This window comes from Macrotis lagotis, chromosome 1 (genome assembly GCF_037893015.1).
Source record: "Macrotis lagotis isolate mMagLag1 chromosome 1, bilby.v1.9.chrom.fasta, whole genome shotgun sequence".
Lineage (NCBI taxonomy): Eukaryota > Metazoa > Chordata > Mammalia > Peramelemorphia > Peramelidae > Macrotis > Macrotis lagotis.
In genome coordinates, this window is record NC_133658.1 from 118,003,429 (window position 1) to 118,028,595 (window position 25,167).

Here is a 25,167-nt window from a genome sequence, read left to right on the forward strand (position 1 = left end):
TTCTGAAAGAACTTGTAGATTTGATTGCTGAGTGATATCTGAAAGATCATGGAAGAGAGGTATTGCAGAAAAAGGCACATGACTGGATGTTTTAAAAAAGCAATGAGTCTTAAGTTCAATTCCTTGTAAAAATTCTATAACTCATTACTCAAGAGATAGTTATGGACTACCTAGAAAAGGCAGTAAAAATCACAAAGAGCATGACCTTAGGTCATAGGAGACTAATCTCATTTGTTTTCTGACAGTTGCTCACCTGGGAGGTAACAGGACGATATAGTATTTACCATATTTTAGCACAAATGTTGGTAAAATCTCATGCCATTTATGTGTAAAAGATTGACAGATTTGTTGGTTAGAAGAATTTAGAACTGGTTAAATGGCAAATTCAATATCAAGCTGGCAGGTGGTTTCTAGTATAGTGATCCAGGGATCTAGGCTATTTAACACTAAAAAATCAATAATTTGGACATAGAGATGGCATGCTTCTCAAATCTGCAGATGAGAAAAATCTATTGTGGTTAGATTCACTGAATGATAGGATTTATTACACTGAGATTAAGAATAGTTAACATTTATGTAGCAATTACTGCCAGGCATTGCATGAAGCACATTATAATTATTGTTCATTTGATCCTCACAACCACCGTGGGAGGTAGTTGCTAACATGACACCCATTTTATAGATGAGGAAACTGAGGCAAATAGGTTAAGTGACTTTCCCAGAGTCACACAGATTTGATTTGAACCTCAGGTGTGAATTCTATCCACTGTGTCACCTAGAGCTTAATCTAGTAAGATAAAATTTAAAAAGGAAAGTGTAAAGACATAAACAAGTATATACTTCACAAGTATAGAATGGAAGAGGTATGATTTGACATCACTTCGTCTGAAAAAAAAATCTGATGATTGAAGAGTCTGCAAGCTAGAAATGAAGTCCAAACTAATGTGATCTTGGACTAAAAGAAGAGCCAGAGTTTCTAAGAATAATAGAGGTGACTGCACTGCTCTGGTCAGGCCACAATTTCAGTTCAGGTTGTCAGTTAAAAAAAGAGAATTGAGAAGCTAGAGTGTGTCCACAGGAAAAGGTCTTTAGGCTATGGCATATGAGGCTTGGCTAAAGGAACTAGAGATATTCAATTTGGAAGAGAGAAGACTGAGAGAAATGATAGCTGGATTCAAGTATCTGAAGGGCCTCCATATGGAAGAAGGATTAGGTCTGTTCTTGATTTTAGAAGTTAGAATCAGGAGCAATGGATAAAAGTTTCTGAGACCAATTCATGATTTCAGGAAGAAAATATTCTAATAATCAGAACTACCTTAAAGGAGAATGGATTGGCTTAGGAGTTAATGAATACCCAGTAATGAATTAGAAGGCTTTCTTGGGTTACAGATTGAAATAAATGATCACTGAGATACCTTTCAATAAAATTCTGTGATTCTCACAACCTCAAGATAAATATTTTAAACATTATTTACATTTTATAGAAAATAAGTTCAATCAGGTTAAGTGATTTTGCCCAAAGTCACAGAGCTAAGTGACAGAGCTGGGATCAGAATTCAGGTGTGATCCCAAACCTTTCCAAGTACCCTTTCTCCTGTGGGACTTTCTAAGAACTACATGTAATCTTCTATCTCCATAATAATCTGCCCTCTCCACTACTCAGAACACCAGTCCAGAGTCATACATAATAACCAACCTTTAGTTTTCCTTTCTTTGGTTTCTTGTTCTTGGAGTGAATTTCTTTGCTGTTGACAAGTCCTGCACTTGCTTAAAAGCTCTTGAAGAGTTGGGATCAGAGCTGGGTTCAGCTGTTTGGGAGTGTGCACCGAAAGAAGCAAAGCAAGTGCCCGAAGGTCCTATAGAAACCCATGATAATATGAAAAATTCTAAAAAATAAACTTTTGGTACAGAACACACACACACACACACACACACACACACACACACACACAGTTCACAAAGAAATCATCTCTTAAAATCTTCCCTGGGTATTCTGAGCATATCGTACTCTTGGTACCAAGTACCCAGACAAGTACATATGGCAGATCTATTTCCAAAACTAACTTAGAAAAACTCTAGAAAGAAAATGTAAATCCAAGCTTACTATTTTAAAATATAAGCAAAGGGAATTCCACATTCTATTATGAGATGATGATTGGGAATTGCAAATGATTATATATGACTTAATTTTTTAATCAATAGTAGTTCATCTAGGATCAGAGACTATTTCTTGTGTTTTTCATGACCTGACTTTTAGGGGTTTTAAAAACAGTAATATTTTCCCATCTACATAGTCCTTTCCGTCTCATGGGTTTCCCACCTTAACGATATTAATGCTATTCAATGTTTGCATAAATTTTTTACAGTTACATTATTTCCTAAACAGAAAATATTCAGCTGGTTATAGTTATGTAACTTAAAGGAATCCACTCTATTCAGTACATTTTATTCTTTTCAAAATGGATAATGCAACAATGAGATTAATTTAGTCCCAGGCAATGACAGTTTTAAATAATGTCCACAGAACTAAGGACACTGTTGATTGCTCTTTGACCTACTGCATAAATAACATCCAGGTTCTAAGGATAATGCTAAAACTGTAGATCACAATAGCAACACAAAATATAAAGGTATTTTAAAAGTTAAATTATGCTAAAAATCAAACAGTATTAGTCAATCATAAGTGATTTTTTTTTTATATGGATGCACTTTGTCTAAACCTTACCCCATTTAAGGAAGAACTTGCTTTGGAAATTTCAACTCGGTTGGTGAAATCAGACTGTAAGCTCTGATACTGATTTATTAAGTTTGTTATAAGAGTGCTAATCAAATTGGCACAATTTGCTTCAGAAAACACCTGACCTTGAACCTAAAAAAGAACACAAAATTTTATTTTCTAATGATCTACATATGAAAATAAAATATAAGAAATAATAGCAAGATATTGGTTTTTATTAAAAAAACAGAAAAAGCAAATCATACCTTTAAGAGGAAGTGGGTTAAGAATGTATAAACAAAGTTGTTATTAAGGAAGGTCCTTTCATCCATTAGGATACATTTAATATACTCTGCGAAAACGGGATCTTCACACAAAAGTTTAATGCAGTTTTTTGACATAGCAGACTAAAAATGGGAAAAAGAAGCACTCAAATAACCTTGACATAAATAAGAGTAATACGTTTCCTATTATAGTTAGGTGAAACAAAGTTATTTAAAAGACTTGCTTGATTCAAAGAGTCACTTATAACCATTCTTTTTTAAAAAATATTTTGTTTTGAGGCAGCTAGGTGGCGCAATGGATAGAGCACGGGCCCTAGAGTCAGTAGTACCCGAGTTCAAATCCAGCCTCAGACACTTACTAATTACCTAGCTGTGTGGCCTTGGGCAAGCCACTTAACCCCATTGCCCTGCAAAAAACTAAAAAAAAAAAAATTGTTTTTCCAACCACAAGCAACAGTCATTTTTACCAAGTATTTTTTTTGGCAAGGTTTTGAGTTCTACATTTTTCTCCCCCCCCTCCTTTTCCTCCTCCTCCCCTTGACAGAAAGCAATCTGATATAGGCTCTACATACTTATAACTGTTCTTCAAACAACTAGCTGAAGTCTATTTATCTAGAGATATTTTTAAAGTTATCCTTTTCCTTAGATGATGCCATTTTATAGCATATGAAATTTTTCCTAAATAGTAGAGATTAAACATTTATTATTATCCTCACAGTACAATTAAAACTTTTATTACTATGTAATAGTTGAGGTAGGATTAAGAAGAACAATTTCAATTCAGGGAAAACAAAATAAAAAATAAAGAATTAATACACTGCTGAACAGACATCCCATTTTAGGAATCAACCCACAAATCAATCAACAAATATTTATTGAGTGATTACTAAGTGCAAGGCACTATGCTCTACAGACTAGATGGTCTGGCATAAAATCTTTAATATGAGAAAAATATTCTAAGTGAAGAATTCTTGCTTCATTTGCTTTCACAAAATCCAAAATAAAATTGCCACGTACAAAGTCTTTTTTAAAAAAGTTTTTCGTAGGAAAGAAGCAAAGATTACTTCACCTCCTAATAAAGGAGGCTGAACATAGCTTTCCCCCCATTTCAAATCCTAGAGGCAAGAAACCAGTAATTTTTCCCCAGGCATTAAACAGAGTTGGCACGTTCCTGTCTACTTAAGAGTCAGATTTGTCTGTTCTCTTGAATCTCTCTTCCAGGGTCCAGTGCTGAAGTGGTTTCTGTAGGAGCCCATGTGCTTCTAGCATACAGAACAAGGAGGGTTGAGTAGGAGACAGTGGAAAAAAGAAATGATATGTCTTTTTCTCAATACATTCCTGTTTTGGACTTGCTTTTGGGCCACAGGATTGAGAAATTCATTGCAAAATACTTGTTACAAATGCCTTCCTATTATGCAAATATAGGAGAGGGCTATAAAAGTCCAATGGAAAAAAGCTGCCCTATGTTATAATTAATATTACTCAGTTTCTTTTTACCTACAATATACCACAAGTTACCAATTTCTAGTCAATTTAGCTACCAACCAACTGTTCTTAAAATTATCAACTATTGGATTAGAGGAGCTAAATGATCTGAAACTCATTTTCTTTACCTGAGTCTGGCATAGCTCAGTCCAAAGTTTGGGGAAGAGTGCAAGATGAAGTGGCAAACCTTCATAGGCAACTAGGACACCTAATATTTGAAAAGAAATCAGAAGAGATTACAATTATAAATTATACTAAATGATGCACTAAACTTGCATTATCAATATCATAGCTAATTTTGTTTTGTAACTATGCATATTCCCTATATCGACAAATAAAGTACTTATAGGGAAGCAAAATTTAATCTGTTTTCAATACTGAAAAAATTAAATTTCATTGATACTTTTTTTTAGTTTGAGGATTAATGGGGAGCAATGTGAAAATTGCTGCTGTGATTTAGTCTTTAGTCCTTTCTGTTTAAGTTAGATAATTTACAGAGCGCACTTAAAGCTCCTAGAGGAGGAACTGGAAGACTAAAGAAGAGGGTGAAGAGCTAAAAATCAGAACTCTTCTTTCCTCTTTGATTTTATGTTCTCAAAGATAGAATTGTCTCATTCAGCTATTATATACAGTGACAACTCTAGCCCCACTTATGGTTTTCATAAAGCTTCTGGCCTTGCCTCAGATTCCATTATAGATCTACACAAACCCTTGCTAATTTTCCCTTCTATCTCTTGGAATAACAGAATTGACTGCAATAGAGTTTAAGTAATATTTCAGAGGAGAATTCCTCTTCCTCCTTCATATGAACTAGTGAAGAATAGAATCAAAATCTATTTTTTGATGGATATCCAAGTTATTCCTTCTTACAGAAAAGAAAGCTGAGTCCTATGGGTCTAAATATATTCCTGAAGGTCAATAAAGATACCAATGAGATCGGAACTAAAATCAAGCCTTCCAGAATTCCACTGTACTACACTGCTCTCTATTAACTTGGCACATTTCAATCACTGTCTTAAAAAGGATGGTGCTTCTTCTTTCCCTGGAAATATGTACTTAGCAACTAGTTGATCTTCTGGCAGAAAAAAAGTATCTCTTTAGGGTTTACAAAAAAGATTTACATATATTATCTTGATTGATCTATAGAGTCCTGCTTCTGAAGAACTTCTTGTTTCAATAATCAAACTCACTTGGAAGGTGAGGGAGGACAATTAACAAATCTTCTAAAAGACAACTCTGACCAGTAGTCCCCAAACACTTAAATACAAGTGACCAGAAATAATTACCAGAATGGCATCACTGCATTCTAAGCCATTGATTATATTATATGAGAGCCTCAGTACTAATAGGCTTTGTACTTCTCCAAGACATCCAGAAGCAACCAAATCTTCTAACATGACCTCTTAGAAGTGACTCAGAAAGAACAAATACTTCATAACATCCCTAGGATGGCCAAGGCTTTTTTGAGCAACTACACAAATTTTTCCCTAATAAAACAGACAGAGAAACACACACACACCCTTCTCCTCTTCCCTTGCCCACCGAAAAAGGAAGTTGAGGGAACAAGGACTTCTAGCCTCATCCTTTAAATTTCTACATTGATGGTTTAACTGGTTTAAGAACTCCATTAACTGACAGCTTATAAGCTCTTACAAAACAAATTTTCTTATTGAACTGTCTCATCCCTCTGTTCAAAAAAGAACAGAAGAAGGCATTCATTAGCAGTCAAGCTTGTATTAATGAACCTTTACAGGTCCTCAGACATAGAAATCTTGTCACTGACCACAATGACATAGAATCTAGGGTCATTTCCACTGTATAATGTATCAAATTTTAACTTCAACAGAGGCTCCCCATTTAACAAAGACAGAAGCTATCCCTTTCCTGCCTATCCCACTGCCAAGCTGGATGTCCCTAGACACCTATTCATACACATAACAAAAAATAAATCATCAGATTAACAGTTTGCTATATAAACAGACCAACCAGAATTTTTAGCCCCTTCATTTCTATGCCACAAAAAAATCTAAAGGCAACTGAAACATAAACTTTTGTGATGTTAAGTCAAACCACATAACTCACAACAAAACTTGTGTTAATTCACCCTCCCTTTGTAATCTACCCAAACAAAACCAATAAAACAGAAGGTCTCTTCTTTAATGTTGAAGAATATTATAAATTCGTGTTCTCATGATTCAGAGAACATATACCTCTCTGTTTACCCTCAAAATTGTACTCTACGTGGGACAATTTGGCTTGCTCCTTAGATCAATGGATTTGCAATAGCTAATGTAATTCCAGTAATGTGAACTTTATGTCTTCCCTTAAATCAGGGTTGCAGAACCTTTTTTCTTTCAAGGGCCATCTGGGTATTTATGACATCATTCACCTGCTGTATTTGGTCAAACATTTAATTAATTCGTCCTCCAAAAGCTGCATAATTTATTGAATTTCAAGTCCTGCCTGTGGTTGAACTCAGTTGACCATTCCTTATCCTTGTCTTATTTTGATGAATGGTTGATAAAAGCAAGGAGGCAGAATTACATATGGATTTCAACTACTAGGTGGAGTTACCTTCACTTCTATTAGATCCCAGGCCTTCCCTCAATGATGATCAGGTAGAATCACTGATTTAAATTTCATCCCTATATACTTCATCTTATATATCCCAGCATCTATAATAGATGCTCTTCCCCATATGAGATCTGTATATAGTAACTTCTCTAAAATAAGAACAATCACGTGCTCTCTAAATTTCCTGCTAGAGGCAAAGTTTTTCATTTTATCAGACAAGGTGGCCAAATTCATCAACATTCAAGGAGACATTTTCTTTGCTTCCCTTCCACTAAATTTAGTGCTAAGTACTCAAAAAAGATTCTGAAAAACAGAATATCACATTTAGCATTAAGCAGGCAATGAGATAGCAGATTCCTAAGTTATTTAGCAGATGATCTATGTAAATAGTCTCAGGATCTAATGACAGAAATTTCTGATTTGAGGTAGGAATAGAAACCTGTTTGAGAGTCTCAACTACAATCCTTAAGAACACACTTAGATCTTACTGGGTGTTTATGTACCCACCTCCAGAAAGGCATCCACAAATGAAGTGCTTTGCAATTAACTCATTTGACTATGATAGCTCTAATGTCATTAAAAATCTTGTTTAATGGATCATTCAAGTCCCAACTAATCAAGGGCATCCCATCACTACTGTCATTTCAGACTGCTACCAAATTCTTGCATGCTGAAGGGGCTTCTCTCAAATTAAAAAAATCTCTATCAACTCACCCAAGAACATCAATAGTGCTTAATCTTACTACCTCAGGTCTTCTTTTATTATATGTTTTGGTCAGAGAGGTGATCAAACTTCTGGTACATATTTAGAAATGAGGTTCAAGCCATTTGTGGCTTTTGGTATAAATGTACTTCCTTTTTGATAAAAGTAGGTTGATTTTTTTTTTTTTTTGCTTCCTTTCTAAAGTTATTCTCTCTCTCTCTCTTTACTCAGAGACCAGGAATATAGTTTCTTAATTATTTCCCACTGGCTTATCTGGCTATAGCCTGCCATTAGAAATTTAAAATTAGGTTTTACAGTCCTAGACAGACTGTTCTTAGTTAAACTTCACAGCCCAAACTCATGGTGCTCCATTTCCATTATCAACTAATGTAACAGCTAATACAAACCACTCATTCCATCTTTGGAGAAACCATAGCTTCTTACTAACCAGATAGCTTCTATAAGGATAGATTAAGCTCCTAGCAAGAGTTACCATTTCCCTCAAGTAGGTCACCCAACTGGGGAAGCCATGGGCAGAAAAATAATATAACTAGTAATTACCTGGAGTTCTTTTAATTAAAAGGTCATTTTTGTTTTATTTTAATCTAAGGAACCAATACTACCTACCTTTGGTAGTGAAATCTTGTAGTCATAGCTGACTTTCTCTGCCTACTTTCCCACCCATAAAAAGTAGGACTGGGGAAGTAAGAGAAAAACAGCTGAAATTAATTTAAAAAGTGACTCATGAACTGGGTAGCTTTCCTGATAATACCAGGCAGGGATGGGGCAAGTCTTAGGTTCCTAGGTAGTTGTGAAGAAGTGTATGTCAGCTGATTTACAAAGCTTTACTCCTCTTTTAAGGCCAATTGAAACCTTGTGCTGAAGGAAACACGAAAAATAAAAATTACTAAGCTGGTGTTTTCTTAGCAAAAATGGAAAATTTTCCCCCCAATCATAACAGTAATGTACTGTTTTTATAAAAAACAAAAAAAAGGGTTGGAATTTTTTTGGTTGTTTGTTTCTTGCTCCCCTTCCTGGATGGCTTGGGTTTTAAATCATTCAGTGGAATTTACAGCTCATCTTGCATACTTACTCAGCTTAACTAATGTTTCAGTAAATTTTTCACAGTTGATAGCAACTCGGCATAATAGATGGATGAATTGATGATAAGAAAAGAAGTAGTCTAGCAGCATACGATCATAAACGTCATCTTTGCCCTGAAGGTTAAAGATGATAAAATGGTTGCACTTAAATTGTATAATAAATGGAAGACAGTATGTGGCTCATGTAATAAGTTTACTGAAATAAGTAATGATATAAATTATAATAAGAACTTGGTAAAAATTCCCAAATTCCACCGATAATGTGTTATTTCTAGCTTATTTTCAGTGAGCAATCAATGTAGCCTTGTCATTTACAAGTACCTATTTTTTTCCTATATACTGATTATTAAGTAAAATTTATTATGGTTGCTAATTCTTGCAATAAATCAATAGAAGAATTCAATTAACCTTCTGAAATTAACTCTTAATTATTTGTAAATTTATTTGTCAGTCACTATTCAATATATAACCTAGATCCCATAACAACTTCTCTATCATAGCAGATTCCAAAGATAAAAGGGGAAAAAAAAATCATGGGTATGGAGAGGTACAGGAAGAAAAATTAACAAGTACAGTTGGGTAAGAAGAGAAACATGCTTGGCAGGTGATTAGATCCCCTATTTGTTTTAACCTTCAGTGTATGTATATATATATATATATGTATGTATACGTATATGTATATGTATACGTGTGTGTGTGTGTGTGTGTGTGTGTGTGTGTGTATCTTGAAGACAGGGACCAGAAAAAGAGAGTAATAATAATGATTCTATCAATCAACCATATTAAATTCTTCTCTGATCACTGGCATAACATTCAGTAAATAATTATTGAAAAGGTTGTTTACTGAGGTGATGGTAACTTACTTGACATTTGGGGTTTAAGAGTCATACCTCACAATCACAGGTGAGCTATGCATGACATATGAAGCAGGCTAAGAATATTTCTTCTACCAACTACTTATGCTCCTTATTTCAGAGCACTAAAAGGAAAACAATGTAAAAGAATCTTATTAAAATAAACAAAAATGAACATTTCATTCTAACACGTGCCAATTTACAAGAGAGCCTGTTGTGTTGCTTTTCTTTTGATACGCTGCATTGCCTAGCACAGTGCCTTGTACATAGTAGGAGTTCAATAAATATTGGTTTAATTGAAATGATGCTTCTAAAGAGGACAATGTGAAAAATCTTGATCTAGAAGAACATATTTTTCCTATATTCCAACATACCTTGCTGGTTTCCACCATTGTGGGCAAGAGGCACATGTTGAGTTCAGGACGTGGTGGACGGATATTGCTTTTCCCTCCCATTAGTTTGAGATTTTCTCGACATGGGAAATAAGGTCCAAGGGACACTAAGATATTAAAGGAATAGAAAAGGATGTAGGGAAAATAAGAACTTCAAAGGTTTTAGTGTCCAAAAAAAAAATTGAATACCAAACATCAGTATATCATGCTATATATATATACATATATATACACATACACATACTTGGGATATTACTATGGTGATATGTGCAATGGTTGTGTTGCAGAAATGGAACTAGAGTATGCAGGAAATCATGAGGACTCAGAAGCACAAGTTCCTTAAGGACATCTGAAAATAAAAATTCATTTTGGGCATTAGAAAGACACATGTGTTTCTAATTGTTTTCAAATTTATAAATTCCCAAACTAGACTAATAACTAAAGAAGTCAATGATGATTGGAAAAGAAACTCTATTCATTCCTGCTTGAGAGAAACCTTTTTTGGGGTACAATAAAGTCCTGGATTAGAATAGCTGTTAAGCACAACAAAACCTAACACTAATGAACAGTTTCTTTATACCTACTTTTATTGCTTCCACTAGTTAAGTCTCAAATAAAAACTACAATAAGGGAAATGTCTAAATCATGTTAATGACTATGTAAACTTTTAGGGAAATTAGCTTTATGTCTGAAACCTTAAGTTTTGGGAAATAAATCTTATGTATAATAGAAAGCTTTTTTTAAATTAAGAGATAATTCTAGTCTCCTCTAATGTTTTAGGATTCTAGATGGATTGGATGACTTTCAAAAAAACAGTCTGAATGAATCCAGGATGCCAGGCAGAGTATCTTGGGGTACGGGGGGTACTGCTCTCTTTTATTCCCATTGGAAGCATGTAAAAATCACAGGTTACTCCAGCAGACTGTGGGCAAGAGCCTTTTAGGAAAGACTATCCATCACAGTGTTCAATAAGGTCAGATGACTTCATGACTGAGGAAGTGGTAGAATTGTAGAATTTAGGATTCCTAATTCCCAGTTCAGTGCTATTTTGGGGGGGGGGGGGGGTTTGCAAGGCAATAAGGTTAAGTGACTTGCCCAAGGTCACACGCCATCTACCTGCCCCACTGTGCTATTCTTAAATGTATAGTAACAAATAACTAAATTTTAAAATGGTTAATGAATAACTAAACTGAACTAATCTGATACAATCTTGAAATACTACTACTTGAATAGTAATGTACAAAGAAATATTCTCTTTCCTATTTTCAGCACATAGGCGAGTCCCTTTCAGGTAACTTACCTATGCATGCATTTCTAAGTTCTGGAGGACTATAAGAATTAAGCAGAGTTAAGAGCTTATGGGCAAATTCAATTCGTTCCTGCCACTGAATTAATGCTTGTTTCACATCTGTAAACACAAAATATACACCACAATACCATGAAATAACAAAACAATATAATTTTTCTGACAATCTTTTCCTTTTGCAAATAAAATGCTAACAAATGAACACTTTCAAATGAATTCCGGGAATATTTTTTCAAGAGATATGCTTAATACTTTTATGAGATGTCTGCTGTTATCAAACTTAAATCCGTTGAATTCCTTTTAATACATGCTTTAGTGATTTCATTAATGTTATCCCTAAGAAATATAATACTTAAGTTACACAGAGGAAGAAGAAATAAATCTAACCCCATAATTACTTCTCTTACAGCTAAAAAAAATCCATTCTAGTCAATAAATTAGACACAAGAGATACCATTTCCTTATGTCTTTTATGAAAAAATATGGCATCCCTTCCTGTGAAACAAGGAGAGAGTAAACAATACATAGGAATGAATTCTAATTTAATTGCTGACTGACATTATAGACATTTCATGATTGTATCCTCTTCCTCTAAAAGTAGTAAAGCTATAAAAAGGCTAATCAATCTATTTTCTTTTTATTCACGAAATTAACTAAGTGAAAACAGACAATGATAACCAAACCTTTTCTCTGAAGATAAGGGCGTGTAGACTTCAGAACTGAAAGGAATATGGACAGAAGCTCGACTAAGTCTCCAGTCACATGGCAAGCAGTGGCTTCATGATACATCATGTGTAATGTGTTGAATGACTATAGAAAATGGGAAATAATATATTTAAATTATAACAATGATTTTATTTTTATAGAACTATTATAATTTCATTATTTATTTTAGTGGCCCACAGAAGTATAGTGCATCTGCCCTGAAGGATGCTCAGGAAAAAAAAAATCAATAAAATCCTATACATATCATAGAGACAATGCTTCTTTCTTTTAGGTAATCACCTAAAAATTACAAAGGAGTACAAACAGAGCAGCAAGTAAAAGGAATGGGAGGTGGAATTTAGCATTCTAGTAGTTGTGAAAAAAGATTGCAGACCAGACTGTCCACAGCTACAAAAATAGGACAGTAGTGAGAAAGATCTAAAAAGATAGAATTCTTTCCCTCCATTTATTACATTTTTTTTTTTAGATTTTTGCTAGGCAAATGGGGTTAAGTGGCTTGCCCAAGGCCACACAGCTAAGCAATTACTAAGTGTCTGAGACCGGATTTGAACCCAGGTACTGCTGACTCCAAGGCCAGTGCTTTATCCACTACGCCACCTAGCTGCCCCCATTTGATTAAATCTTAAAGTCTAGCTTACTAGTTTTTGACTTGAGGTCTACTGTTTTTATGTTTCATTTCTTTTTTCCTTTTGTTTTTAACAGTGATGTAGTTCCCCTGTTATCTCTGATGATCCTAATCCACAGTTCTGATCTTCTACTATATAAAATGTCTTAACATGCATTACAGGTGAGGTAAATCACAACTCTACTCATCTATAAAGAGAGCAATAAATATATACCAAGTTTATTTAGTTAACAGACTTGCTATAGGTGGGAAAAAAAATGGAATAATGAGGTTAAAATCACTTTACAAGCATTCATAAATGGATTAAAATTTAAAATAAAAATCAAACTAAAGAAGCAAAAAAGCATTAATTATCTAATTATATCTGTAATAAATCAAGACTTACAGGTTAATAAAGTATTACCTAACAACACAGTTTCTCTTATAAAATATATTTTCAAATAAGGAATGTTGATAATAATCCCATGTTTAGAATACAATGCCATCTACCTGAGCAACCCCAGATACAGACATATATATTACAAACACACGCGCACACACACACACACACACACACACACATACCTCTGTCATCAGGATTAATCCTCGATTAAATATAACAAGAAGTCTATCTTCATCAGATTCTAATAGTATTCTGAAGGCACTAGAGGAATGGAAAATTTTTTTAAAAAACTTGATGCTTTTCAATTATATAAGAAAGTACTAAACTTTCAATTTAAGATTACTGAAATGTATTCTCTTCCAGGCCTTTCAAGTGACCTTAAGCAAATAATCATTGCATTTCAAATGCTCTACCTATAGAAAATTAACATTGCTTTGCTAAAACTGTATAAAAGTTAAATGATAATAAAAGTGAAGTCTATCAAGTAGCATAGGGGAAAAAAACAAAGGCAAAGCCAAATTTGTGGATAAATTATATAAGTTCCCTGGCAATTTAAAATTGATCTCCCCACTGAAAAAAGCCAAATATGCTTCTTAATACAACTCATCAAAGCTTATTTAACTCATTTACTATTTTATTTTTAGATTGAAGCAACTAACAACTGCTTTCTAAGTAACTAAAAAAAGTATTTCAGAATCTAACCCATCAATGTTTCTACAGATAAGATACAGAGCACAACTTGGATGTCAAGGAACATATTCTTTGTTGAGTACAGGCTTGGTAGCATGATTGAAAATATTTCAACCTCCATATATCCTTATGACTTCAGGCTGAGAGTAGGGAGGTAGGTAGATGAAGAACTTGAACTGCGGGGAGGTAAATACAAGTTATATGGAGCAGAGAGAAGATGAGAGCTAATGAGCCAGGGGTTTTTGAAAGTGAAAATCCAAAGGAATCCTTTTTATGCATCCATTTTCCCATGGGGGAAATTACAGGACCAGCCAGCTGTACTTGCTCTGCCCCCCACCCCCCCACTACAATCACTTGCCTTTTATGGTTAGGGCCATCCTTTCCTTGGCCCATTTGGGAAGAGAACTGACAATGGGTGAAAAAAAAAATTCTGCCAATATTGGTAAATAGCTTTCAAAATTTAATGAGAAAACTGCATACCAGACTTGGTATCTGTATACTGCAAAATTCTGCTTATGTGTAACGATAATTCAAATTTAAAAAAATTAGCATAATTAATTTTTGAGTAGTAAAGTATTTTAAACTCCATTATACTAAAAAATAATAATTTTACATACTCAAATGTTTAAATTGAGCACCTGAATGGTGGCAGTTTGTAGGTTAGGCTTGCATAACACTATTACCAGAAGATTACTAATCTAAACATCTTTAATTTGGGGCCTGTGATTTATAGTATATAAGGCCTGGTTGTTCTTCATCTAAAATGGGCAGCTAAGTGGTACAATGGATGGTGCACCAGTACTGGAGTAAGGAGGACCTGAGTTCAAATGTGGCCTCAGTCACTCAATAATTACCTAGCTGTGTGACCTTGGATAAGTCACTTAATCCAACATTTTTGCAAAAACCAACAGACAAAATAAATAAATAAATAATTAGTATATGAATCAAAGGGAGTTATATTTTTAAAATGTGAGTCTGAAATTAGAAACTGTCAAACTATTTTCATCAAAAAGTTCTTCATTATGCACCATTAAAGAATAAGTAAAGTAACTTTGATAGGTGATGAGTCTAATCAAAGCCCACTCCTGCTTCTTAATTTTTTAATATTCTTAATTTTATTCCATTATTAAATTTTAGGTAATTAAAATTATATTTTGATCTTTATTCAACTGGGCTGAGATGTTCAATTTTTAGATTCTAGGACTATGAGAGTGTATTGTGTGTGTTAAGAGGACTGGCCTTAAAAATCTTATTTTAAATCCTGGATTTGTGATCAAGAGCAATACCTCTGAGAGCAACTCTGTAAGCCAGTTCGAGACTAGTTACGCAATCTGTATAACTGGCGAAAACTCCACAGATGCATGAAACCATTGGTTTAGGTCAAGGGGGGAAAATATTAGAAATAAAGAATTTGGGAGAACGGAAGGGATCTTATGGATCATGTGATCCAAATTTCTTACTTCAGACACAAGAAAATTGAGGACAGTGACTTGCCCAAGGAAGTAAGAAAAAGATCTTCAGATTTCATATTCCCAGCTCAATGCATCTCATTTCCCTGATGCATTTGATTTGAAAACTAGTTTTTCAAGACTATCTTTCATATAACTTTCTTAGGTTGGAAATCTTCACACATTATTTTCTCCCACAAATAGAACAAAAAACCACCAAGTCACAGTAAATCAGGAAGTCCAAGAAAGTATATTATAACCAAATTGTCCAGACAGTTAAAAAAAATTCAAAGAGAATTATTATCAAATTAATTACAAATACTTATACACACATCCATCAAGAATAATTAACATTTACTTAAGATACTTGAAAATAATATACTTTTTCTCAGACTTATTCTCAGAAATCAAGAAGCAAAGGTATTAAAATATTGTCTGTAATATTCCTTTTCTTAGTCTGATAAATCTAAATGGAACTAGCTATTAATTAAAGCTTTGGAGAAACTACTTGAGAAAATAAATTTTTCATAGAACTGATGTTAGCCTTTGAAAAAATATTTCACAGTAGTATTCTGTGAAATCTAGTCTGATATTAATGGCCACATATATTAATGGAATGAGTAAGGTGGTTCTTTTAGAGGTGTTCTTTACATTTGTAATTAAAACACTAACTGGCAATATGATATTTTTTCATTTTTCTGTTTTGTTATTACAAAAAATATTATTAGAATATTTTTAATTTGAAAGACCACTGCTTTCTCAAGTGGCTAAATTACTTTCCATTCTAAAATATAATTACTGCTAACAATATAATCAAATGAAGGGATATATCTTGACAAATATTTTACACTTTATAACTAGTTTATAAATCTGATGTTTCAAGTAATGAATGAAATTAATCCTTTTTTTTGGTGGTTCATCAACTTCTAGGTCAGGGCATAAAATCATAGTGCAATTTTATGCGGCCCTCTGTTGGTTACTAAATGCTTTAGTATAACAAAGCTGAGCTATTGCAAAGCTCTCACTAAAATGGCAAATCAAAATATACTGTCTATTATTTCAATAAAAAATTTTAAAAGTAAGGCTGGACAGCCCTGTTCTAGGATAGTAAATGTTCTCCAAATAAATTATTAATCTCCGACAACTTGAAGGCATTGCCTCCAAATGGGAATCACTTAAACATATGCTCTCACTAAATGAAGTATTTAATCATTTTGGTTAAAGTAAAATCACTTAAAAAAAAAAAAAAAACCTTATTAAAGTTGTCCAGCAGGAGCGGCCATCCAAGCAACGCAAATAACAACTGATAGTTGTTTTCTTAAATTGTTTAATATCTTCTAATTCTTCCTCTCTCATATCTGGCCTCTGAGCTACAAATAACTGCATCAGGTTAAACAGTTCTTCCACAGCCTAAACAAACAAAGGAGAAAGAGGCAAAAATCATACATACTATATAAGCAGATCAAAATGCAAGAAAATTAGAACTGAATGAAAATAACATGGGCAAAAGTTATACATTTGTAAAGAAATTTAAAAATTGCTAATAATTAGATTAATTAGGAAATTTTGAAAAATGAGAAGCTAAAAGCCATAATAATTTTATTTATGAAAATCTATGGGATCCAACTGAAACTGTTCTTATATAAATCCTTACATTAAAATAAGATTTTATTCAAAGATTTTTTTAACAAAACAATGTAAAATCAACATTAAAAAACCAGTGAATATTAAAGAGAATAAATTAGAGAATTAAATAATTCAAATTCTTAAATAAAACCTGGATAGAAAGAATTATACCATAATGCAGTAACTATATAGATTCATAACAGAATTCTTTCAAGTTTCTAAAGAAAAAATAACCACTAAGCCAAAAAAGAGATTATCTATAAACATAGAAAGATGAAACATTATACCGATAATACTTATTATAAGTCAAATATAGTATAATCTTAAAATCAAGTAAAGGTAACTTAAAACAAATTATAGGCAAAATTTCCTAATGAATATAAATCCCCCCCCCAAAAAAGCTAAGATGTCTTTTTTTTTTTGCAAGGCAAATGGGGTTAAGTGGCTTGCCCAAGGCCACACAGCTAGATATTATTAAGTGTCTAAGACCAGATTTGAACCCAGGTACTCCTGACTCCAGGGCCGGTGCTTTATCCACTGCACTAACTAGCCGCCCTGATATATGTCGACAAAATATAAAAAGTAACTTAAGATATTTATGTTAGACATAGCAGCATTATGTGTAATTTCTGGTTTTACATTTAACAAGTTACAAACAAAATAAAACAAAATAAAAACATTCACAAAAAAATCTAGTTAAATCATTAGATGGAGGGGGGAAAAACCCTACAATAAAACCTAACACTTTTTGAATGACAAAAATATTAAAAAGATTAAAGGGGAATTTTTTATTCATTATAAGTATATACTTTGTTCATTACACAGAAGTATACACACACACATACAATATACATTAAAGTATATACAAAGGATAATATCCAAAGGAGAAGACATTAGAAGCATTTCCACTAAAACAAATATAGGGTACCTACTTCTTGGCATTTTTATATGAAATAACAAATCTAGTGTCTGAAATAAGACAGGATTAATATTAAAAATAGAGATCAAAATATCACTCTGTTGATATTCATAATTGTACATTTTGAAAAGTCAGTCAGAAACAACAACTAAATTGTAGGATTAAAAGAATTCAAAAAAGAAACTTCATTTTTGTTAACTATTAATAAGAAACAAGAAAACATGCTATACAGAAAGAAACACTTTGAACAAAGGTAAAAATAATGAAATATTTGATAACTAACCTACTTACCCAGAATTATACAATACTTATATAAAAACAACTGTGAAAAAAAGAATAAGCAAAATAAGGGAGAACTTGAATAACTAACAATATCTACTGGGTTGGATTAATATAGGAAAAATGACAATTATCTTATAGACTACACATGCAATGTGTCAAAATACTGAGACTTTCAAAAATATAACTACAAAAATAATGACATTTATATGGAGCTCTTTGGGTTCCACATGCATTCATTTTTTCTTGTAATAACCTAGTTTTCATATAAGTTTTATGAAATTTTTATTTCCCATTGACATTATAAAGCAATTCTCATGAAAACTATGAGGGGAAAAACTAGGGTAAAATAGACAATAGATCAACGGAAAAGGACAGAATAGAATGATAGATTCAAGCAATTATATATGAAAGATTAATATTCCTTTAGAAAATAAAAACCGAATCAATCAATAAATTTAAGAAGTATACTTTGGAAAATTGAATGCTGAGTTGAGATGATGGACAGATGACTTAGCTTTCCATCATACCTCTACAACAATAAAATTCTGAATAACAGTCAAGAAAAAAAGTCACAGAGAGTCATTTTCCCAACAAAGACAGCTTAGGAAGACAAAGACGTTAACATTGGAGTGAGAGCTGGGCATAGTGGGCAAGGGCCTACCACTGCCCAGGGACCAAACCAAGACTAAACATCAGGGTACAAAGCACTGAAAGAAATAGAATCTGGAGCCTCTGAACTAGCTAGAGAACTCAAGCAAGAAGAAAAGCCACTTGATAGCCCCAGGAAGCTACTGGACAATTGCTCATTACCTAGTTCTAGTCATAGATCCAGGATATAAAGGAAGTGATGAATCCAGAAGCACAAAAGAAGATCCAGAACTCAAGAATGTGGCTCTGACCCCAAGAGTAGAGAGCAACAGTTAACTTCTAAATGTGAACCTCAGAATCCTTCACAATAACAACCAAAACGGGAGAACAAGACCAAAGAGGAGCTTGCAATTTAATTATTCTGAACTTGTACAACCTCCAAGCAGGCTAATAATGACTGAGTCCAGTTGACAGAAGTCAACAGTCAACAGACAATTTTCAAAGCTCTGACCAAGAGGGCAAAGAGTCTTCTCCTTATATCACATGACCGAAAAAGTATAGAAGGATCACAGACTAAGCTGGGAAAGTAGTAAAAGGACATACAAGGACAGAAGCTGAGGTCAGACATGGAAGAACCAAACCAAGTCCAAAGTAGGTTGGAAGAATTGAGAAAATTAAAAAAGAATGTATGGCAGAAACGAAGTATACCAACATCTTACACTATATTAGGCTATATATGTACATGGGTATATGTTTTAGAAATAAAGGGTGATAACCAAATTAGGAGAACAAGGAATTGTTTACCTGTCAGATCTTTGGAGAATAGAAGAATCTGTGACCTAGAACTAGAGAAAATTACTAGATATAAAGTGGATAATTTTGATTATACTAAATTTAAAAGTTTTTGAACAAACAAAACCAATGCAACAAAGTTCTTAGTAGGAAAGTAGAAAGCTGAGAAACAATGCAGCACATTTGTCAATAAAGACCTTATTTCTAAAATATAGAGAGAACCTAGTCAAACTTAGCAAGTCACTCAGCAGTTGATAGAGGGAAATAAGCAATTATTCAAATGAAGAAATCAGAAGTTTATAATGTAGTCTATAAAAAAATCTAAATAATTATTACAGAAATGTACATTAAAACAACTATGATTTATTATCTCATGACTACCAGACTGACTAACACAAAAGAGAAGAAAAATTTTGGAGGGGATATGGGAAAATTAGAACATTAAAGCCCTATTGATGGAGCTGTGAAGTGCTTTGAACATTCTGGAGAACAATTTGAAATAAAAAAAAAACAGTGCAAATCCTTTGTTCTAGCAATAAAACTGTTTCTGAAACAGATTTTTTTAAAAAGGGAAAAGGATCTATTTGCACATAATTTTTTTTTAAGGTTTTTGCAAGGCAATGGGGCTAAGTGGCTTGCCCAAGGCCACACAGCTAGGTAATCATGAAGTGTCTGAGGCCGAATTTGAACTCAGATCCTCCTGACTCCAGGGATGGTGCTCTATCCACTGTGCCACCTAGCCGCCCCCTGCACATAAATTTTTACAGCAACTCTTTTTGTGGTAGCCAAGAATTAGAAATTAGGGAAAGAAATCAATTGGGGAATGGCTAGACTAGTTGTAATACTTGATTGCAATAGAAAACTATTGTGCTAAAAGAAATGACAGGCATTCTAATTGTAAAATAACAGGAAATACTTACATAAACTGATAAGAAGTGAAGTGAGCAGAACTATAAGAATGTTAAATACACTAATATACAATACTGTATGACAAAGAATGGAAATGACTTAGCTATTCTCAACAATACAATGATCCAAGGCAATTCCCAAATGGCTCATGGTGAAACATAATAGCAATCTGCAAAGAACGAACTTATAGTATCTAAATGCTGATTGAAACATTATTTTACAGGTTTTTTTCATGTTTTTACCCTCTTTTGGTCTATATCTTCTTCACAATATGACTTTCGCAACAATACAAAGATGTTTTGCATGACTGTACATGTATAACTTACTATATCTCAGGAAGATGGGATATGAGGGAAAAATTTGGATCTCAAATTTTAAAAAGTGAATATTAAAACTGTATATAACTGGGGGAGAGGAGAGAAAATGAAATATTAAAAATCAAAAAAGAGTCACTATGGTATTCCTGATGAGAACAGAACTGAAGAGACACTATATAATATTCAAACACAGAACTCAAGAGAGGTATAAAAAGGTAAATGAGTGAGTTAAACTAGGTTCTAGAGGGTTGGCTAGGTGGCACAGTGGATAGAGCACCAGCCCTGGAATACCTGAGTTCAAATCCGGCTTCAGACACTTAATAATAATTAACTAGCTGTGTGGCTTTGGACAAGTCACTTAACCCCATTGCCTTGCAAAAAATCTAAAAATAAACAAACAAACAAACTAGGTGGGGAATAGATACTATGTAACCTATGAGAACTTTATCATCAAAAGAAGTCTGTCAGGGAGGAATTCACAAGTAAATTCTATGAAACATTTAAAAGAACAATTAAATCCAATCCTGGAAAAACAGGCAAAGGAGTCCTACCAAATTTTGTCTACAACCCAAATATATTGTGTTACCTAAACTAAAAAGAGAGAAAAGAGAAAGTAAAATGTATACTAATTTCCTTAATGAGAGAGAGAGAGAGAGAGAGAACAAGAAATAAATCTTGGAGAATCAATAAAAACTAAATTAATGAACAACATAAGCAAAATTACAAGATATAAAAATAAATCCATTAAAAATGACTAGCAATGGAAGGCTAGGTAGCGCAGTGGTTAGTGCACCAGCCTTGGAGTCAGGGTACCTATGTTCAAATCTGACCTCAGACACTTAATTACCTAGCCGTGTGGCCTTGGGCAAGCCACTTAACTCCACTGCCTTGAAAAATCTAAAAAAAACCCAAAACCAACAAAAAAACTCCTAGCATTTCTACATATTACTAACAAAATCAAGCAGCCACAGAAAGGAAGAAAATGATTACAAAACACTTTTCATACAAATAAAGTCAAATCTAAATAAATGGAGATATATTAATTGCTCACAGGTAAAAGCTGAGCTAATATAATAAAAATGACAATTCTACCTAAATTAATTTATGTATTCAGGGTCATATCAAACTACCAAAATTATTTTATTGAGCAAGGAAAAATTTTTAAAAATATTCTACAAGGATAAAAAGTCAAGAATGTCAAAGGAATCAATGAAAAAAGTGTCATTGTTTCATTTTTCCCTTCTTTTTAAAAATACCTAATTAAATAATAAATTAATTTATAAAAATCAATTAATAAATTAATAGTAATTTATTTTTCCAGCTCCATGAAAAGACAGGTTTCAACATTCATTTTTAAGGTTTTATGTTCTACATTTTTCTCCCCTTCCCTTGACAGTAAATAATCTATGTTATACATGTATAAGTATTCTAAACATGTTCCCCATATTAATCAAGTTGTGAAACAACAATCAGGAAAAAAAAAAGGGGAAAAAGCCAAGAGAGGGGGAACATAAAACAAAAAATTTGTTTTTAGATAGAAAATAGGATGCTTTGGTCTGCATTCAGACCATCACAAATCCTTTAGAATAAAGGGGTCTCACTTTTTAAATCTAGAAGTCAAATTTATAATATGAGTAATTCTCTATTTGATTAGAAAGATGCAAATTAAAATAATTCTTTTTTTCCTCACTATTTATTTATCTTTATTTTCTCACTCTTAATTTAAATCAATGTACATTTGAACATGATCTCCATTACTGTTAGAACTGAAATCCTCATCCAGAGGGTCAAAGGACTATACACTTATAATTGGACAGGGGCAGCTAAGTGGTGTAGTGGATAAAGCACCAGCCCTGGAGTCATGAATACTTGGGTTCAAATCTGGCCTCAGACACTTAATAATTACCTAGCTGTGTGGCCTTGGGCAAGCCACTTAACCCTGTTTGCCTTGCAAATTCTTGAGGTACCACCTCATATTTACCAGATTAGCTAAATGACATAAAAGGAAAACAACAAAGGTTTAGAGGTGATGTGCAAAAAAATTCCAACATTAACAAACTGTTGGTGGAGCCAACCCATTCTGGAGAACAATTTATAGCCTAAAGGGTTATAAAATTGCACACAGCAATACCACTATAAGGACTGTATCCAAAAAAGAGGAAAGAAAAAGTAAATTTATAGCAGCTGTTATTGTGGCTGCAAAGAATTAAAGGGATGCTCATCATTTGGGAATGGCTAAATAAGTTGTGCATTTTGTGCTATGAAAAAAACCAAGCAGGATAGTTCAGAAAAGATTTATATGCAAAGTGACATGAGCAGAATCAGGGGAACATTGTAAAATAGCAATTCTATATAAAGATAAACTGTGAATAACTTAATATACAATCCTAGACAATTTAGAAGGATTTAAAATGAAAAAAAGCTACATCTCTAGATCAAATACCTACTTTTTAAAATTAATATAGTATTTTTTCCAATTACATGTAGAGATAGTTTTCTCTCTTTTCATCCCAAGACAAAAAGTTTATTCATTAGTCATACTGTGAAAGAACAATCAGAACAAAGGGAATAAAACCATGAGAAAGAAAAAAAAATAAACAGAGTGAAAACAGTATGCTTTGTTTCAGATTCCATAGCTCTTTCTCTGAATGTAAGAATTCTCTTTGACCACTGTGATTCTCAGAAAAGCTGATCATCACTTCACTCAGCATCAGTTCTTGCAAGTCTTTCCAGGTTTTTTGTAATCTGTCTGCTCATCATTTCTTACAGAACAATAGAATTCCATTCCATTCATAAATCACAACTAAACAGCCATTTCCTAATTGATGGGCATGATTTCACCACAAAAAAGAGCTGCTATGAATATTTTTCTATATGTGCATCTTCTCCACTTTTTTTATGATTTCTTTTGATATACAGACCTAGCAGTGGTATTGCTAGATCAAAGGATTAGCAGAGTATTATTAGCTTTGGGTATAGTTTCAACCTGCTCTCCAGAATGGCTGAATCAGTGCATTAATGTCCCAGTTTTCTCACATTTCCTCCAACATTTATCATTTCTTTTATCTCCATATTAGCCAATTAGATAAGTGTGAGGTGGTACACCTCAGGGCTGTTCAAAGAATACTTTTTTCAGCTTTATTTTTCTTGTTTTGTTTCTGTTTTATTTTGGTCTATATTTTCTTTTGCAACAAGGCTAATATGTAAAACTTTAGCATGATTTCATATATAGACTATGCCGTCTCAAGAAAGGTTAAGGGGAGAGAATGAAGGAAACAACTAGAAACTCAAAATTAAAAAGAAACATTAAATTATTTTACATGTCAATTGAGAAAAAAATAAGAGAAACAAAAACAATGAATGAAAGAACAAATAAAAAATAATTTCACTGGAGGTAATGACAATATTTAGGCAACATGCTAAAATTTTTAAGATGCAGCCAAAGCAGCATTAAGGGGAGAACATATACTTCCAAGTGGCTTTAAAAAAAAAATAACAAAGGACAGATCAGATCAATGAACTGAGCATACAATTAAAAAAATTTAAACCAAATTAAACTACAATATAGAATATACTGTAGAACAATATAACATAGAAAAGAAATTAACCTCCCAATTAAACACAGAATAGACATCTTGAAAACTAAAAGAATGGAGGTAGCTAGGTGATGCAGTGGATAGAGCACTGGCCTTGGAGTCAGGAGGACCTGAGTTCAAATTTGTCCTCGGACACTTAATAATTACCTAGCTATGTGACCTTGAGCAAGTCACTTAACCCCAATGCCTTGCAGCCCCCTAAAACAAACAAAAATCTTTTAGAAAGCTACAAAAATGAAAAGAAAATCCCCAAACATACTGAAATTATATGGAAATCAAAATCTTTCAAAAATGAAAACTATTGTTACATGTGTTTGGGAAAAATTTAAAATGAAAACCAAATAACCAAATTCATAATGAAATAAGAGGAAATAAAAGCAATCATTAGGATATATTTTGTCCAATATATGACAATAAAATAGAATATATAAATGAAATTGATAAACATTTTCAAAAATGCTAATTGTTCTGATTATCAGAATAGGAAATAAAATATTATATGTCTGTTCTTAGAAAAATAAATTGAATGAGCCATTAATGAGATCTCTAAGGAAAAAATCCTCAATTCCAGACAGATTTACAGGCAAATTCCATAAAATATTTAAAGAACAATTAATTCTAGAGTTGCATAAACCATTTGGAAAAAAAATTCCTATCCAATTCCATCCAAGACAGAAATATAGTCTTGATAACTAAACCAAGGAGTCAAAACAGAAAAAGAAAATTATAGATCAATTTCCTAATGAATTTTAATGCACAATTTTTAAATAAGACATTAGTAAGGAGATTACAGCAATACATCAAAAAACATCAAACACTATTAACAAGCTGGACTTGGTGTATAGTTGGT

At 33.0% G+C, this 25,167-nt stretch overlaps 1 protein-coding gene across 6 annotated transcripts in view; it reads right to left on the bottom strand.

The window, feature by feature from the left end:
• USP34 (ubiquitin specific peptidase 34) overlaps window positions 1-25,167 on the bottom strand; it is a 398,976-nt gene that overhangs the window by 29,360 nt on the left and 344,449 nt on the right. For 5 of the 6 annotated variants that reach the window (XR_012472449.1, XM_074206840.1, XM_074206813.1 and 2 more), the window contains 11 exons: window positions 16,541-16,698; window positions 13,333-13,411; window positions 12,101-12,227; window positions 11,412-11,519; window positions 10,356-10,460; window positions 10,094-10,218; window positions 8,856-8,979; window positions 4,614-4,693; window positions 2,983-3,123; window positions 2,726-2,869; window positions 1,697-1,856 (listed from right to left, as the gene is read on the bottom strand). Coding sequence is in view for 5 of the 6 variants with exons in the window: in XM_074206840.1 (XP_074062941.1) it covers window positions 1,697-1,856; window positions 2,726-2,869; window positions 2,983-3,123; window positions 4,614-4,693; window positions 8,856-8,979; window positions 10,094-10,218; window positions 10,356-10,460; window positions 11,412-11,519; window positions 12,101-12,227; window positions 13,333-13,411; window positions 16,541-16,698 (1,351 nt within the window). In the remaining variant the exon portion in view is untranslated. The remainder of the gene's footprint in view (window positions 1-1,696; window positions 1,857-2,725; window positions 2,870-2,982; window positions 3,124-4,613; window positions 4,694-8,855; window positions 8,980-10,093; window positions 10,219-10,355; window positions 10,461-11,411; window positions 11,520-12,100; window positions 12,228-13,332; window positions 13,412-16,540; window positions 16,699-25,167) is intronic. The other variant, XM_074206826.1, reaches the window with a different exon arrangement.